The 16,485-nt window shown below is 26.0% G+C and overlaps 1 protein-coding gene across 3 annotated transcripts in view; it reads right to left on the bottom strand.

Moving 5' to 3' along the window:
• LOC127285399 (dynein axonemal intermediate chain 7-like) overlaps positions 1 to 16,485 on the bottom strand; it is a 236,925-nt gene that overhangs the window by 150,197 nt on the left and 70,243 nt on the right. For all 3 annotated transcript variants that reach the window (XM_051311391.1, XM_051311392.1, XM_051311390.1), the window contains exons 13-14: positions 16,001 to 16,108; positions 15,553 to 15,915 (exon numbers count right to left, since the gene is read on the bottom strand). In XM_051311391.1, coding sequence (XP_051167348.1) covers positions 15,775 to 15,915; positions 16,001 to 16,108 — 249 coding nt within the window. In that variant the 3' untranslated portion in view covers positions 15,553 to 15,774. The remainder of the gene's footprint in view (positions 1 to 15,552; positions 15,916 to 16,000; positions 16,109 to 16,485) is intronic.

The raw sequence follows: 16,485 nt of genomic DNA on the forward strand, positions 1-16,485 counted from the left end.
TATTCAAAATTTAGTTCGTGTTTTTTTCTAATCTTAAAAAAATATACTTGGTACATTTTTTGCCGTACAGAAAAAATGTTAGACTAACAAATTTAAAAATTAATTGAATTCGATGGAATCTTGATATTTATAGGTTTTTGAAATCACTGATTATGAAAATAAAGTAAAATTTTTGAAATTCAAAATAGCGAATCCAATATGATGGATTAAATTTAACAACAAAAAAAATTCAAATTCCTTTAAGAGCATTTGAACCTTCGTGACGTCACAAATCATGGCGCATGACACGCAAACTTCTCAGGTATGTGAAAAGCACAATTTTGAATATTTTTTAAAAAAACCTTTTGGAAAATATTCAGAACAACACAGACTCTGTCTGTTATGTGCGAAAAATTCAAAATTTTGCGTTTAAAACGTTTTTTAAACAATGCCTACATATAAGCAATTCGTGTATTTTTCCTTACTTGTGACAACCAACTTAAACATTGTTTAAAAAACGTTTTATACGCAAAATTTTGAATTTTCCGCACATAACAGACAGAGTCTATGTTATTCTGAACATTTTCCAAAAGGTTTTTTAAAAAATATTCAAAATTGTGCTTTTCACATACCTGAGAAGTTTGCGTGTCATGCGCCATGATTTGTGACGTCACGAAGGTTCAAATGCTCTTAAGACTTGGTGCTTGGGAGTTTTTATAGTAAACAAATTATAATTTTTATGGTGTATATATTAATGCGTCCCGAAATTGTTAGAAAACAACATCTTTTCTTCGCTTCTGCGACTGACAACTATCTAAAGGGAAACGAATTGTGAAAATTTAAAAATATTCACAATAATAAAAGTAATTTTTTTGTGAAAACAACCCAAATTAAATAAAAACATATAAATAAGCTATTATAAACTTATTTTAAATAACTAAACTTGTAATTGTTCTGTTCAAAATTAAATTTTCAAATTTTTTCCAAAATAAAAGAATTTTAAAAAATGTGTTCAAATTTTTTCATTACATATTACTAAATGAAACTCAAGCAATTCGTTTCTCATTTAAAACTTATTGAAATCGAAGAAATTGTTATAAAGAAAAATATGAATTCAGTTCCCTTAGCATAATATGTATATCCCATGACTTTATGATAGCTGTCATCCTCTAGTTAAAAAGCTTTGATATAAAGCGTCTGGCATTTCAGATAAAATTGACAACTTGGCAATACTTGTCGTTTTTGACACTATTTATTTTTATCACAGCGTGCGTATTTTTATCATTAAGTGTTATCGTTGAATAAAATGAAAATAAAAAGTTGCAAAAAACCTTCTTATATTAACTGCAGCAGAGTCCTACTGTGTATCGTATTGCTAAATAAAAAAAACCAAACAAAAGGGAAAATGTACTGTAGCATTTAGAGTGTAAATTAATTATAGTCTACGATATAAAAAATATGAGTAAATGGTTATATATGAGCATATAAATATTTATATATATATACATATATATATTTTTATTTATATGCAATATAATGATAATATTGCGTAGCACTAAAAATTAGATAATGTTTGTATGTTGTAGCCTGTAAATACACTGTTTGCACCTGATTTGTTTGACGTGCGTTGAGGATTTAAATATTCTTTAATATGAAAATTGTTTTAACGAGCTTGGTGTATTTTTTGACCATTCAACAAAAGAAAATAGAATTCCATTGTGTAGTAAACATTCTATTGCGCACATTTATCGTACAAATTCTATACATCTGCCATAGTTATGTATTTCGCAGGACGATTTGTTATTTCTATTTTTAAATATTTATTCCTCGCGAAAAAAATTCTATGTCGTCGTTAAAAACTAATTAGAGATATAATCAAGTTTTCATGGGAGAATATATATATATATATATATATATATACTTTTGTCAACGGTTCAATACATAATGTACTTTTATTATCATTTCAAAACTTACCAAAAATTTAAGATTAATATTAATACACTGAAAAAGAAATTTTTTGCCTTGGCTGCGCAAAATATTTTTATTGTCATATTTTTTCAATAAAAACTACTTTGTTGCAATAATTGAACTAAAAATTTATCAAAAATTTTAGGAAGTCCTTATTTTCTTTTCTCAAGGTAATTCAAATTCTATTTTCATTATTATATTGTAGGAAACATTTTACTGCAACAACAAAGTAATCTTTTTGGAATTAATTCTATAAAATTCAATTATATAATTAAATTTTAAATTATTTAAAATCACTTTTTTTGAACTCAATAAGTTATAAATTTAAAAATTCCTTTGAATCAAATACTTTAAAATATATTTTTTTAAATATTAAATTAAGTGAATTTAAAAAATTAACATTTTTAAAAAAATTGAAATTTTTCCAGATGAATTTATTTCTTACTTTTTTTAAAAAAACTTTTTTTCAAATTTTAAACGAAGTGAAAAAATATATAAAAATGATCTGCTTTTAATTTTTAAAAAATATGTAAATTTAAAGATTGTATTTAATTTATAATTATTAAATTTACGTTCAAAACAAAAGTTTTTTCATTATTTGTTAAAAATAAAATTAGGAGAATGTTCTATCCCCGTTTGATCTAATTTTATTTTAGGTATAAAATAAATTATTGTTGTTATTATTTTATAGGAATAATAGAAATTTTAATAAAAGAAACTCTACTGATACCAAAGATTTTATTGTTGAAGCAAAATATTTTTTACAAAGTGTTCGAAACTTATATAATTTCATCAAAGTTTGAAACTTAATTATATTGAAGGTCAGCAAAAACTTTCTATCTCTGATCATTGTGGAACAAAAGCCAGATATTACTTTTTTATTTTAAAACAATTGTAAATACTAAAAAACGCACTATTTTTAAAAATTTATAATTTTTTCTTCTATGTACTTCTTTTTAAATCCTATTTTTTTTCTTTGCAAGTAAGTTTATACTTAAGAAATATTTTACTGATATTTCTTGTTTTTTAAATGTTGTTCTTATCTTTTGTTACAATACATAATTTTTTTATTTCTTTATTTTGATATTTCTATATGATAAAAAGATCAATTACTTTCTTCTGCTACATTTTTAAAAACTTTACTGGAATTAATTTTCATATATTGTTTTTCTGATTTCTTCAACTATCATCTACAATATTTAAATCTACTTTTTTTTAGATTCGTTACCAATATGTCTTCAGATGTTTTTTGTCGTTTTAAAAAAAAACTTTAACGATCGTCGAAGAAATTGGGAGACACAAGCTGCTTGAGTACCTAGCATACGATTACTTTATATATAAATTTGTGATGTATGTCAAGTGTGGCAAAAAGTTTGACGACAAGCGAACTTAGATTAGCGAAAAAACGGCGAGAACTTCTAATGAAGAAAAAAAAATGTTCGATGTTATACTTCTTGCGCTTTCTTACATTGCGCAGTAAGAAAATACCTTCATTTGAAAAGCCAAAAAAGCGAAAATTTGAATAAGTAATCGTGGAGTATATGATTTTTGTTTGGCAATTTTTATTATACAAAATGAAGGTCGTAAATTCAGGAAAGAGTGTGGAAGTTTCGTTTTATGATCTGCCTTTTATAAAATATTATTGATATATCAAATGCCAAAATATTAATATTGTCAAGAATGGAAATCCAATTTCAGATAATAATTTAAGATTATTGGATTTCAAAGTGTATTAAAAAATGTATTGTGAAAGCTGCAATAAAGCAGTAAAGATACTCTTTCCTCTAAATAGATAGAAATTAAGAAATCAAGAAATGAAACACATATAAGAAAGAAACTGAATGTCATGCATATATACAAATTCTGAAATATTTTCAAATTCATATAAAAATTTTTTTTTCTCTTTTCAAGACACAAGTTTCTTTAAATAGCTATAGAGTTAGAAGAAAATCCATAAATTCTTTTATGTTTTTAAACTGAAAGGTGTCTAATAGAAAGATGCCAAAAAATGAAAGGAATAAAATAACAGTTAAAATCTATTTTTTCAATTTCGAGTAAAAATTAGAAAATATAAGAATTTTCAAGATTTGAAATTTTAATTTAATGCTTTCATATATTTTAAGAATTTTTGGATGCCTTCCTACATTTTGAATGTCACACATATCAAGATATGATAGTTTCTTCCTAAACAGATTGTATTTTCAAGCATAAATATTATCGCACATATATAGAAATTCCCAAAAAAATACTTTTCGAAACAATCATTGCTATAAATTTTTACGGCTAAAAAAACAGAGATACCGTCAGAATCTAAAATATATAGTTCGATTAGGACAAGATGTCAAGCAACCGGATAAATGAAAAAGAATCATTCAAATCACGATATTTTTGCTGCGCAATGAATTATCTAGTGAGACGTAGCGGATATCTGTTTCCGATGTACTGTGTATAAGTAAATTAATAATATCTCTATATTTATTGTCCAAAATGTTGACAACAGTATGGAGAATTTTTTTGTATTCTCATTATGACGACGTCCGATATTGTGTCAACAATTTGTTTAAATAAAAAAAGAAAAAAAACAAGAAATTCCCATGAGACTCGAATGAAAAACATCTTCCTGCTCTGGGGGGAGTGTCACTGTACCCCTTTGTAAAGTATTTTTATATCGACTTATTATTATTATTATTTTTTAATTATTATTTTGAAAAGCACGAAAGTAAAATGCGTTGTGAGCTCTAGATTATACATCAATGTAGAGTGCTAGTGTCTCCTATGTCTTTTTCCTGAAAATGTTTATATTATAGTCTTTGTTAGTCTTGTTATATACTTAGCAGAAGAAGAAGATGGGAGTTTATTAAAAGATAAGAGAGTTCAATTTGAGTACGTGAAAATTGTTTTACAAGAAACATTCTTCTTGTACTTGTTTAAAAACATTTTCATTGTAAAAAAATTGTAACAGGTGTTTACTAAATATCAAGAAAAATATTTACAGAAATTAAAAATATTTTATTGATATATTTTTTTCTATTTTAGAAATTTAAAATATTTTTATTTATATTTTTCTATTTTCAATGATTACTATCAAAGTACAAAAAAGTTTCATAATGTTCAAAAAATTAATATTTTCAGGTAATATATTTTTCCAAACAAACTGAAAAGTTTTTTAAGTTTATAAAAACTGAAGTCCAATTTTTTTTAAACACTAAAAATTTATTTAAGTTGATAAAAACTGAAAATTTTTTAAAACTTTTTTTCTGGTTTTTCAAGGAAAAAATAAAAAAATTCAGTTTCTTTTGAACCAGAAACAAATTTTACTTTACTTATAGAAAATTTTTTATTTTTTCATTTTTTATTATAGGGACAATTTAGGTTTTTTTAAAACTTTTTTTGGGAAAAAGAAGATTTTATTTATATATTTACAAAGCAACCCAGGCTAATCAGTCCTTTAAAGAAAAATCACAATGCAGTACAATCATCAAAATAATGATAAGAATATAAAAGAAAAAAAGAGATATCAGTTCTTATAAACTCAGAAACATTAGTCAATTCCAATGTTATTATTAGTTAATTTTATTATTTAGAAAGCGTTATCTCAGTTGATACAACTTTATATGATTTCACCTAAATCTTTCCCCACTGTGCGATGACTTAATGATGATTTAATTTACCGATTTTTTTAATTTCTCACTTATTGAAAAAAAAAGATAAATAGAACATTTTTTTACATAAAAAGAGGAAAACATAAAATTAGAAAAAAAGTAAAATTAAATAATAGGAGAAAGATTTTGTTTAGACTGTGAAGCCAATATTTACTCCTTTCTATTTTGACATTTTCTAGCTCTTATAGTTTATATTTTGTTATTATAGTTTTTACTACTTATTTTATTTATTTTAATTAACACTTTCTATTAATATATTTCAGTTTATTTTCATTTTATTTACTATTCCCAATTTTACTTATTCAAAGCTTAATTTGCAGTAAAATGAAATCGAGAATTTAAAAGAATAAAATTTTATATCGCAATAAAATTTCATTTACGGTTCTGTATTTTTAAATCTGAAATATTTTTCTCAATGTCAATACAATAAAAGACAAATTTTCAACTTACATTAATCTTTTGAAGAAATGAAAACAGCTAGTTAATTTAATTAACTAATTAATATTTCATTTTAAAATTAATGAAAAATTGAATAGATTATAATAAGTAAACACCATAAATATTTGACTTTTCTCTTTAAGATAGAGATAAAAAATGGATCTTAGAAATGAATCGTGGCAATAGAGTAGGAAATAAACATTGGGTTTTTAATACAAAACAAAAATGCAACGACAATTTCATGAGATCATTAATAAAAAAACAAAATAAAAAAAATGAAAACAATGTAAAAGGACATTCTCCTTGGAGCAAAAAGTTAAATTCTTATAACAGTGGCAGTTTAACCGTATGCGACGGCATTTATAATAGTCTAATCGTTATATTTATAAAAAAAATTGACGAGAAAAAATAAAGCTGAATAGACTATAAGTGACATCTAGTTTTTTTGTTAGAATAATCTAGTTTTTTTGTTAGACAAAAGGCTCAAATTGTAGCTGAAAGACCTAGATTCGTATATATGTGTACGCGCGTATAAGATGTTTACGCAAAAAGAGAGCTATAATATACGACAAAGCGAATGTGTCCCTCATAAATGCATATCTCCGTTAATCGTGAATTCAGGTCGAATACGTTTTGAGAGGAAAAATCAATCACACTACATAAAATATTGTGAGAAAAGAGATTCGAATTGTAAACAATTTTAAGAAAAAAAGTGAAAAAAAAATGAAAAAATATACATATATAAATATGAAGGATCATATAATACAATTTTTAGATAGAGTGCATTATATACCTGTAAAAGACGAGTCTTGAAACATTTAATCATTATTTTAATTTTCTCTCGCATCGGAAAGCACAGACACAGACATTCATAAAGTTAATCGCACTCTCGCGTATCTATGTATAGTTTAAGAGGCTAGATAATTCAAACGAAGTAACGTAACAATTCAAAATAGCATTTCAAAATTCTTGTTCTTTACATTTTATGAAAAACATAATTTTCCATTAAATTAAGGTGCTCATCGATTACGATTTTTTCCTCTAGATACTAGTATATTCTTTTTCACATGTTGTTCGTATAAATAATAATAATAATAATAATAATAATAATCGGAGTCAGACGCGAGTCTTTAAATCCCTCGAGTTTTTCTTATATTTTGTATACACACAATGCAAAGTAATACTGAAAGTTAAATTTGAAAAATTTTTCACAATCTTCAAAATTAACCCTTAACTGGCACAATGGGTCTGCTGGATCCGACATATTCAAACGTGTATATTGTACAGCCGGTATTGAATATTTTTTCACAAAACTTTAATCTGAGGTAGCTTATGATGTGTTTTTTAAAATATAATTAGTTTTACAAGGCTTAATTTATTTTAAGTTAGTTAAAAAAATTGTGAAAAATAAAAACGAAATACTGCTTGTTTTTACTTAAAAATTCATAAGTTATTTAAATTTTAATATTATGACTTAAAAATTTAAGGTTATACTATTATTCTTTAAGGAAAAAATTACCACAACAGCAGGACTTGCAAAAAAGGTATTTATTTTGCAGAATAAAATGTGACTTTTCAAGTTAAAATTTATAATTATTAATGTTTGAAGCTAATTTATTCTTTGGTATCGAATTAGTTGTATTCAAAAAACTTAAAAAATTACCAAGAATATGTCAAACTAATATATTAAAATATAAAAAATATTCAAAAGCTACACTTTCAATTTATTTGAGCACGAAACAATGATCGGGTCTACTGGACCCATGGTGGCATTTAAGGCACAGGTGTCTGGAAGGAAAAAAAGTTCTCCAGCGATACCAAGAAAAATCATTGTTACCCGGTGATTCCTTAGCACCCCCTGAAACGAGAAAACTTAACCCGCAAATCGTAGCTGTTCATTTAGAGAAGATTTACCCCTTTCTAGGGGTGATTTTGAAATTTTTTCAAAAAAACTTGTTTTTTAAGGATCAGAATAAAGTTTTAACTTATTTTAATGATTTTTATTTATGTGAATGTGTTTGTAGGACCTCATTTTCTAGGTACAAGTAATTAAAAAATTTTTTAATAAAGAAGAACTAGAATTCGTAACTTTTTTTTATATGGGTGACGATTTTGGATAATTTAATTAACAGTGAATTTAATTTTTTTTAGAAAGTTAAAAATGTGTGTTTTCACTACAAAAAATGTTGAGATGTGTCCTTTTTTATTATTTTCGAGATATTAATTAGTAAATTATTTAATGTTAATAAAAAAAAACACACAGTAAGGTCGTGGTAAGTTTACATGGTAAGGATGTGGTAAGCTTACATGGTAAGGTTGTGGTAAGCTTACACGGTAAGGTTGTTGTAAGCTTACCGTAAGATAACTGTAAACATAGAATGTTATTAATAAATAAATTTTATTAATATTTATGAGCAGTAGTTTTCTATGCCACATACGGCTGCGCAGTAAATTTTATTTAACAAACCCTATTGGGGTTCATGAAATACTTTACCAAATATATAATTTTTTATAAAAAAAAATTTATAATATAATATATATTATAATATAATTATTTTTAATATATTTTCATATTACTCTATGTTTACAGTAACCTTACAGCAACCTTACAGTAACCTTACCAGAACCTTACCGTGTAAACTTACCACGACCTCACTGTGTAAGCTTACCATAGCTTTACTGGGTAAGCTTAGTGTTATGGCGGATGATTTAAGAGGACCTCAAGTTTACTGTAGGCATACACGGTAACCTTACAATCCCTACAGATATCCTTACAGTAACCTCACAGCAAGAAGTCGTGCTATGTGGGTATTTACCCTCAAAATTTGATTTTAGAGACGAAATACCATTTTTTGTGAAAAAATCCTTGTAACTTCCTGATTTTTTGCCCGATTTCAATTTTTTTAATTTTCAAACTGAAAAACAGATCTTTGCAACTGTATAAAGGATTTTTGTTGTATCTTCTTAATTGTTGACGATAAAGACCAAATACTTTCAAAAATTCATTTCTGCTACAAATGGCCCCTAATCGGTTAGAATTCGTTAAAATTTGTCTAAGTTATCAGACTTTTAATTTTATAGTTACATTAGGTTTCATGCGTGATTTATAGTTTTTTTTTAATTTTCATAAAATTTAGTAGATGGTTAGTGTATACTGAAAATTAAAAAGTAGTAAACATCTACTAAACTTTATGAAAATTAGAAAAAACTATGAATCACGCATGAAACTAAATGTGACTATAAAATTAAAAGGGTCATAACTTATATAAATTTTAAAGAATTCTAACCAATTAGGGGTGATTTAAAGCAGAATTGACTACACTTTTGATGTGTAAAAAGAAAGAAGGTATATCTCATCACATAACAGTTACAAATTGATCAAAAAGTTGAAAAATCAATAAAAAAAAAGAAATTTTTAAAAGTATTTGGTCTTTATCGTCATCAATTAAGAAGATACAAAAATTTGAAATCGAGCATAAAATAAGAAAGTTACAAGGATTTTTTCACAAAAAATGGTATTTCGTCTCTAAAATCAAATTTTGAGGGTATCTAAGCAATTAAATATACATCATTATTTTTAGTTTTTTATGCTCTACAAAGTCTACTAGGTCCGATGAGAAGTTTTTGAAGTCATATTTTGTTTGTAACACAGTGTAATTAATTAATTAATTAATATCTCGAAAATAATAAACAAGGACATCTCAATATTTTTTGTAGTAAAAATACACATTTTGAACTTCCGAATAAAATCAAAATTCACTGTTTAAATTTTTCAAAAAATCCAACCCCTTCCCTCTCCTACAGTTTTTGAAAAAACCTAACAATACTTCGTGGTGGAATTTCGTCCCATATACACTACCGTCCGAAATTGTGCGAACTCTGCTTTTTCAACAACTATAAAACTGTTCAAATCTTCAAAAATATTAAAACTAAAATTGTTTCCTCTTTATTTTATTAAAGTTAATAAAATTCTGAAAGAAATGACACCTTGACAAAGAGAATATGTTAATTTTTCAATTAGATATCTAAGAAAAACCCAATTTTCAATGTTTTTACTATTTTTTTTATTTCTCTGGCAAAAACTAATATTTTTAAACGTTCTTAGGCTCATTGAAATCGTATTTTGTTATGTAATTCAAATTATATAAAACAATGCATGTACACATTCTTCCCTAGCGTATGCAAACCGTGAAAGTTGGCTCATAAAATGTCAAAAAATTGTGATTAATATTTATATGACAAAAAATTATCAGTAAAATGTATAAATCTTAAATTTACTTACATAAATCAGAGAAGTTTAGAATGATATATTTACTTGATTTTTAAACATTATATTTTATTGTAGAATTAAATTTAAATTTTTTGACATTTTATGAGCCAACTTTCACGGTTTGCATACGCTAGGGAAGAATGTGTACATGCATTGTTTTATATAATTTGAATTACATAACAAAATACGATTTCAATGAGCCTAAGAACGTTTAAAAATATTAGTTTTTGCCAGAGAAATAAAAAAAATAGTAAAAACATTGAAAATTGGGTTTTTCTTAGATATCTAATTGAAAAATTAACATATTCTCTTTGTCAAGGTGTCATTTCTTTCAGAATTTTATTAACTTTAATAAAATAAAGAGGAAACAATTTTAGTTTTAATATTTTTGAAGATTTGAACAGTTTTATAGTTGTTGAAAAAGCAGAGTTCGCACAATTTCGGACGGTAGTGTATATATAAATTCATTAACACGATTTATTTATTAACTAATTAAATTATCCAAAATCGTCACCTATATAAAAGAAATGTTACAAATTCGAGTTCTTGTTTATTAAAAAATTTTTTAATTACTTGTACCTAGAAAATGAGGTCATTAAAATAATTTATAACTTTTTGCTGATTCTTAAAAAACAAGTTTTTTTGAAAAAATTTCAAAATCACCCCTAGAAAGGGGTAAATCTTCTCTAAATGAACAGCTACGATTTGCGGGTTAAGTTTTCTCGTTTCGGGGGTGCTATGGAAGCACCGGATAACAATGATTTTTCTTTTCATCGTGGGCAAATTTTTTTTTCTGTGAAGGGTTAACGAAATTTGGTTCCATTCAGGACAAGACAATTTTTTCCCCAAATTTTTAATTTAAAATGTACTAAATTTTATTTTTAAAAAATTTTCTTTCACTCTCTAAATCTGAATTAGTAAAAATGTTTACTAATTTGAATTAGTGACTCACTTTTTGCTTCTGAATTAGTAAAATTTTACTAATTATTAGTAACTTTTACTAACAATTGGTAAAATTTAACTAATTCAGAAGCAAAAAGTGAGTCACTAATTCAAATTAGTAAACATTTTTACTAATTCAGATTTATAGAGCAATAAAAGTTTTAACAATAAACGATTTAACGTCTCTTCTTAAAAAATGTTTGTAAATAAAAAGTCTAGACGACTTTAAGCCTCTAAAAATTTCAGTATTACTAAAGATAAAAGGGAAAAATTGCATATTCTAAGAATGGAGAAAAATTGAAAGAAAAATGATAATCAAAAAGAAAATGAAAAACGATTCTGAAAAAGTTTCAATGAGCACCTTGATCAATAGTTCTCAATTTGTGATCGATTTTTTAAATTAAAAATCTAAATGCCATGCAATCGGTAAAGTACATGTATTGTGATTTTATTTTTAATTTCTGCATTAAGCATTTATTTGCCTAACCGTTTTTCTTCTAAAAATACTACAATAGAGAAGAAAAATTTAATGTGAAACTATTGTTATCTCGAGTCAAGCCAATTCATGTATTTCTTCTTTTTTTAAATTTCAATCTTATATTATTTCGTAATTGAAAAGTAGAGAAATAAATTTTTTTCTTGTATAATAATAACAGACAGTACCTACAGAGTCTTGTTTAAATTTTTACAGAAGTTACTGCTTCCAATTTATCAACTTTTCGTGGCTTTATTGTCAATCTTTCTGCGCAAGCGGAAATTATTCTGCTTCGACCAAGTTTTTTTGACATTGGCAGTGAAAACTTCTGAAATTGGAAGCACAAACTTCCGTAAAAGTTCAGACAAGACACTGCTAACTGGAATTTAATGTTAGGAATCAAACAATGAATTGTAAATTTAGTGATTAGAAAGCATTCCATTACTTTATTTCATCGCTCGATCAATCGAAAATCAAGGGACTTGACATCGAAATAAAAGTAGCAGAATATGCGATATAGCAACAAAAGAAAAAAATATATATATTTTGCAATTATAAAAAATCTTGGAATTTTTCAGACGAGTTAATTTTCCTTATGGCTCGTGAGACAAATTCAGATTGATAAAGAATGACCTATTTTGTTAATCTATCGTAACTCTAAGCTTATTTTTTCATGAAAGACTATAAGATGTGTACTATTAAATAATTTTAATTAGCTGCGTCGTAGTACAAGCGTACTTACGAACTTAGATTTGGTAATGGTATTATATATATAGTTGAAATTTTTTCCATTCAGACATTAGGTCCAGTGCCTCAGTTTTACACAAAAGGTTCTAAAAAAACAAACAAATTAATTGAGTATAGCCCGTTGCATCTAATCCCCATTATGCAAGTCCATGTTCTGTAAATGTATCATAAAAGTACGGAATAATGATCGAAGCAAAAATAAATTATTGTATGAATCGTTTGTGGAAATTTTATTTTTAGTCAATCACCTATAATCCTTGAGTAGAAATAATTTTTATATTAATATTAATCAGGTTATAAATTTATAATTTTTATTAAGAATTTAATTAATTAATTAGGATTTATTTGTGTGGTTACCCTGCTGAAAGTGAAAAGATAAAAAGAAATAGAATTTTGGGGATATAGAAAGATATAAAGTAATATTTCTTTAAAAGTTTATCACTACTTCAATCCTTGAACGCCCAGTGGTTACAATCGAAACAATTTTGAATTCAAAAAAACATAACTTTGTCAAAAATTAAAATATTATTAATTATTATTTAATTTATAATTAAAAATTAATTAATAAAAATTAATTAATAACATTTTTTATAACAATATACACACAAGTATCCCTATTGAATATCCCTGTTCAAGATCTTGTACAAGAAAATGTACACGTTCAGCAACTGTATTGTACCAGTTCTGGTGTGGAAAATGTACATTTTCTTGTACAAGATTTTGTACAGGGATTATCAATAGGAATGTGATTTAATATGGTGGACAAAATTTGAAAAAGTTGAGCTAAGCTCTTGAAAATGATTGCTTTGGGGTTGTTTGGGTCACTGATTACGAATCCGATGTCAGTTTTTCAAAATTTTCTAAATTTAAAATGGCGCGTGCAAGATGGCGGATGTTTTTTTTAATTAATCAAATTTGCGTGAAACTTGTTACACCATTTTGTATTTTCAAAAACTGTCATCGGATTGCTACTCAGCAACTTAAAAAACCCCTAAGTAAAGAGTTGCAAGTAAATCAATTTATAAATTTATAAAAAACTAACATCGGATTTGTAATAAGCGACCCTAAAATCCTCACCATTTTAGATTCGCCATTTTGAGTTTTGAAAAACTGACAACAGATTTGTAATCAGCGACCTCAAAAACCCCAGAATAACGAGTTTCATGCAAATCCGATAATTTTTTTTTAAATTGTTCGCTATATTAGATCCGCTGGATATAGTTCCGAATAGCACATACCTCCGATTTCAATAAAACTTAGTATCCCTACGTAATTTGGTGCGCTGATTACGAAAATCATAGTGAAAATTGGCGGAAATTTAATTATCATGGTAAAAACCATAAAAAACACCATAAAATCATGGTTTTTTTCGATTATCTCGTAAAAAACAAAAAACTTCGAAAAAAGTTTTAGACGAAAGTTGTAGATCTCTAAAAAACACACATTTCATGTTTTATGCATTTTTTACCAAAAGTCATTATTTTTCGAGAAAAACGCAAAATAGTAAACACGGCCTTCGGCCGCGTAAGGTACTGCTCGCTTCTCTTTTTAAGAAATCTTGGCGAGAGGGGGTGGATGTGTCCGAAAGTAATTTGCAGAAATTGTGGGGTGGAGTCTACAGCAGCGGTAAACGCAAAATAGTAAACACGAGCAGTACCTTACGCGGCCGAAGGCCGTGTTTACTATTTTGCGTTTTTCTCGAAAAATAATGACTTTTGGTAAAAAATGCATAAAACATGAAATGTGTGTTTTTTAGAGATCTACAACTTTCGTCTAAAACTTTTTTCGAAGTTTTTTGTTTTTTACGAGATAATCGAAAAAAACCATGATTTTATGGTGTTTTTTATGGTTTTTACCATGATAATTAAATTTCCGCCAATTTTCACTATGATTTTCGTAATCAGCGCACCAAATTACGTAGGGATACCAAGTTTTATCGAAATCAGAGGTATGTGCTATTCGGAACTGCACCCGATCCGCTTTCCCGATTTTTCTAAAAAAAATATATTTCCATTTTTTAATGTTTTTTTTTACAAAAATAAATTAAAAATTAAATTCATTATGAAATGTGCCCCCATTTCAAAGTTCACAAAAAATATAATTACACATAGAAGAAATTATTAACAATATTTTGATATTAAATATTAACAACATTAAATTTTCTTTTAACACAGAAAAAACATTGTTTTATTTTTTTTGCAGTTCAAAATGTATCTACTAGATAACATAGAAAGTGGCGCGCCACCTACTTGTCTCAATTTTTTCTCATTTTTTTGTGAAGATACGGTAAGAATTTGCTTATGTAAGGTAAATTCGCTGACAAGAAAATCTACTTAAAATAAGCTTTAATAACATTTTCATATTCATATTTTTAAGAATTTGGAAAAATAATTTTTTTGTAAATTTTTTTTGTTTAAAGTTATGTGATTTCACATGTTAAGCGCCACGATATATATCGGTATGCACGGAATTGAAATTAAAGTGATTTTAGCTGTCATATTGTGAATCTGGTTTATAGGTGAAACCTTCTTTCCTTGTATCTTTAGGATGAAGTTACATGTTGATGTAAATGTCGAATGCAAAACCGAAAATAATGAGAGTGAAAAGGATAGTGATATATCTCTATCCTTTTCACTCCAGACATCGAAAATTCAATTTTTATATATAAAAAAAATCGGAAAAAAATCCCAATCATCTTCTGATGTTCAGAAGAAACATTCCACTTTAGTGTATTTTTACAACCATGCTGACTCTCCTCTATTTAATTAGTTTAAGAAATTGAAATCCAATTATAAAAATCTAATTTTTTAATTAATTTTAATTATTTTTCAAATTTTTATCATACTATACAAGAATAATTTGAATAATTTTGTAAATAGCAAAAAATTGACAATTAAATATAAATCCATTTCCAACACTTTTAATTTTAATTAGAATAAAGTGATACAAACTAATTCCAACTGTCAAAATTTAGATAAATTTTTTCAAATTTACGTTCAGTTTTCATTTCTTCATATAATTTTTTTTTTTATCTTTTTAATACGAATTTGTAAAATGAAATAAAAACTCACAGTATGTTGAAATAAATTTTCTTAATAAAAATATCACATTTGAAAACTATTTATGTTGATTAATTTAAATACTTAATGCGGTGGTGGATTGTTTTAAAGACTTTTGAATCTGTTTCTAAATTTAGGAAAATTTAAATTTATAAAAAAATGATTATTATATAATGTTTAACTAAGAATGAAGTAATCTATTATTTGATTGAGATAAACATTGACTTCCGTGTGTCAAGAAGACATACTAATAACATTAGTCTTTTGTAATAGTTTGGTGACCGTTCGAGCGAGTATGAAAGACGTATTCTTCATTAGAATGCGACTTTTGATTCCAGCATTGTGTAAGGCCATATGATAAAGATCAGAATAAAACTGAAATTAAATAATCGAGTGTATTATTGAAATATTGAGTTCAGTGAATAATCTTTAGAAATTCAAAGATGCTTGAATGGCTAACCTTTGCATCATCACCTTCCACTGGTTTATCAGTGAACTCTGGACTGACTTCCGTACATTCAACTGCCACTGTTTGAACTGGAGTTACTAACAAGGTCATATTTGTTTGCTGAAAAAATAATATGTGTGTTTATATCAAATGTAGTTGCATGAATCTTATAAATATTCTATAGTCATTCTTGGGGCAAGAGTTTTTGTACTTAAGGTATTTCTCTTGCTAATTAAAGGCATTTATAACAAAAATTATATTTCCCTCTCAAGAATCAGAAATTTATTTAATTATATTTTTTGAAGAAAACATGTTATTTTTTAAGAGAAAAATTTTTATTTTACAAAAATTGTTTATTTACACACATTTTAGGCAATAAAAATATTTTCTCATATCGCTATTACAAATTTTTTTTTAAAATGCTGCAATTTTTGTTTACTATGGCTTATTTTCTGCAAAACATATTAACTATAATTTCACCGAAGAGAATTTCTAAA

This window comes from Leptopilina boulardi, unplaced genomic scaffold (genome assembly GCF_019393585.1).
Source record: "Leptopilina boulardi isolate dan_hultmark-lab unplaced genomic scaffold, ZJU_Lbou_2.1 LbouV2_332, whole genome shotgun sequence".
Classification (NCBI taxonomy): Eukaryota; Metazoa; Arthropoda; class Insecta; order Hymenoptera; family Figitidae; genus Leptopilina; species Leptopilina boulardi.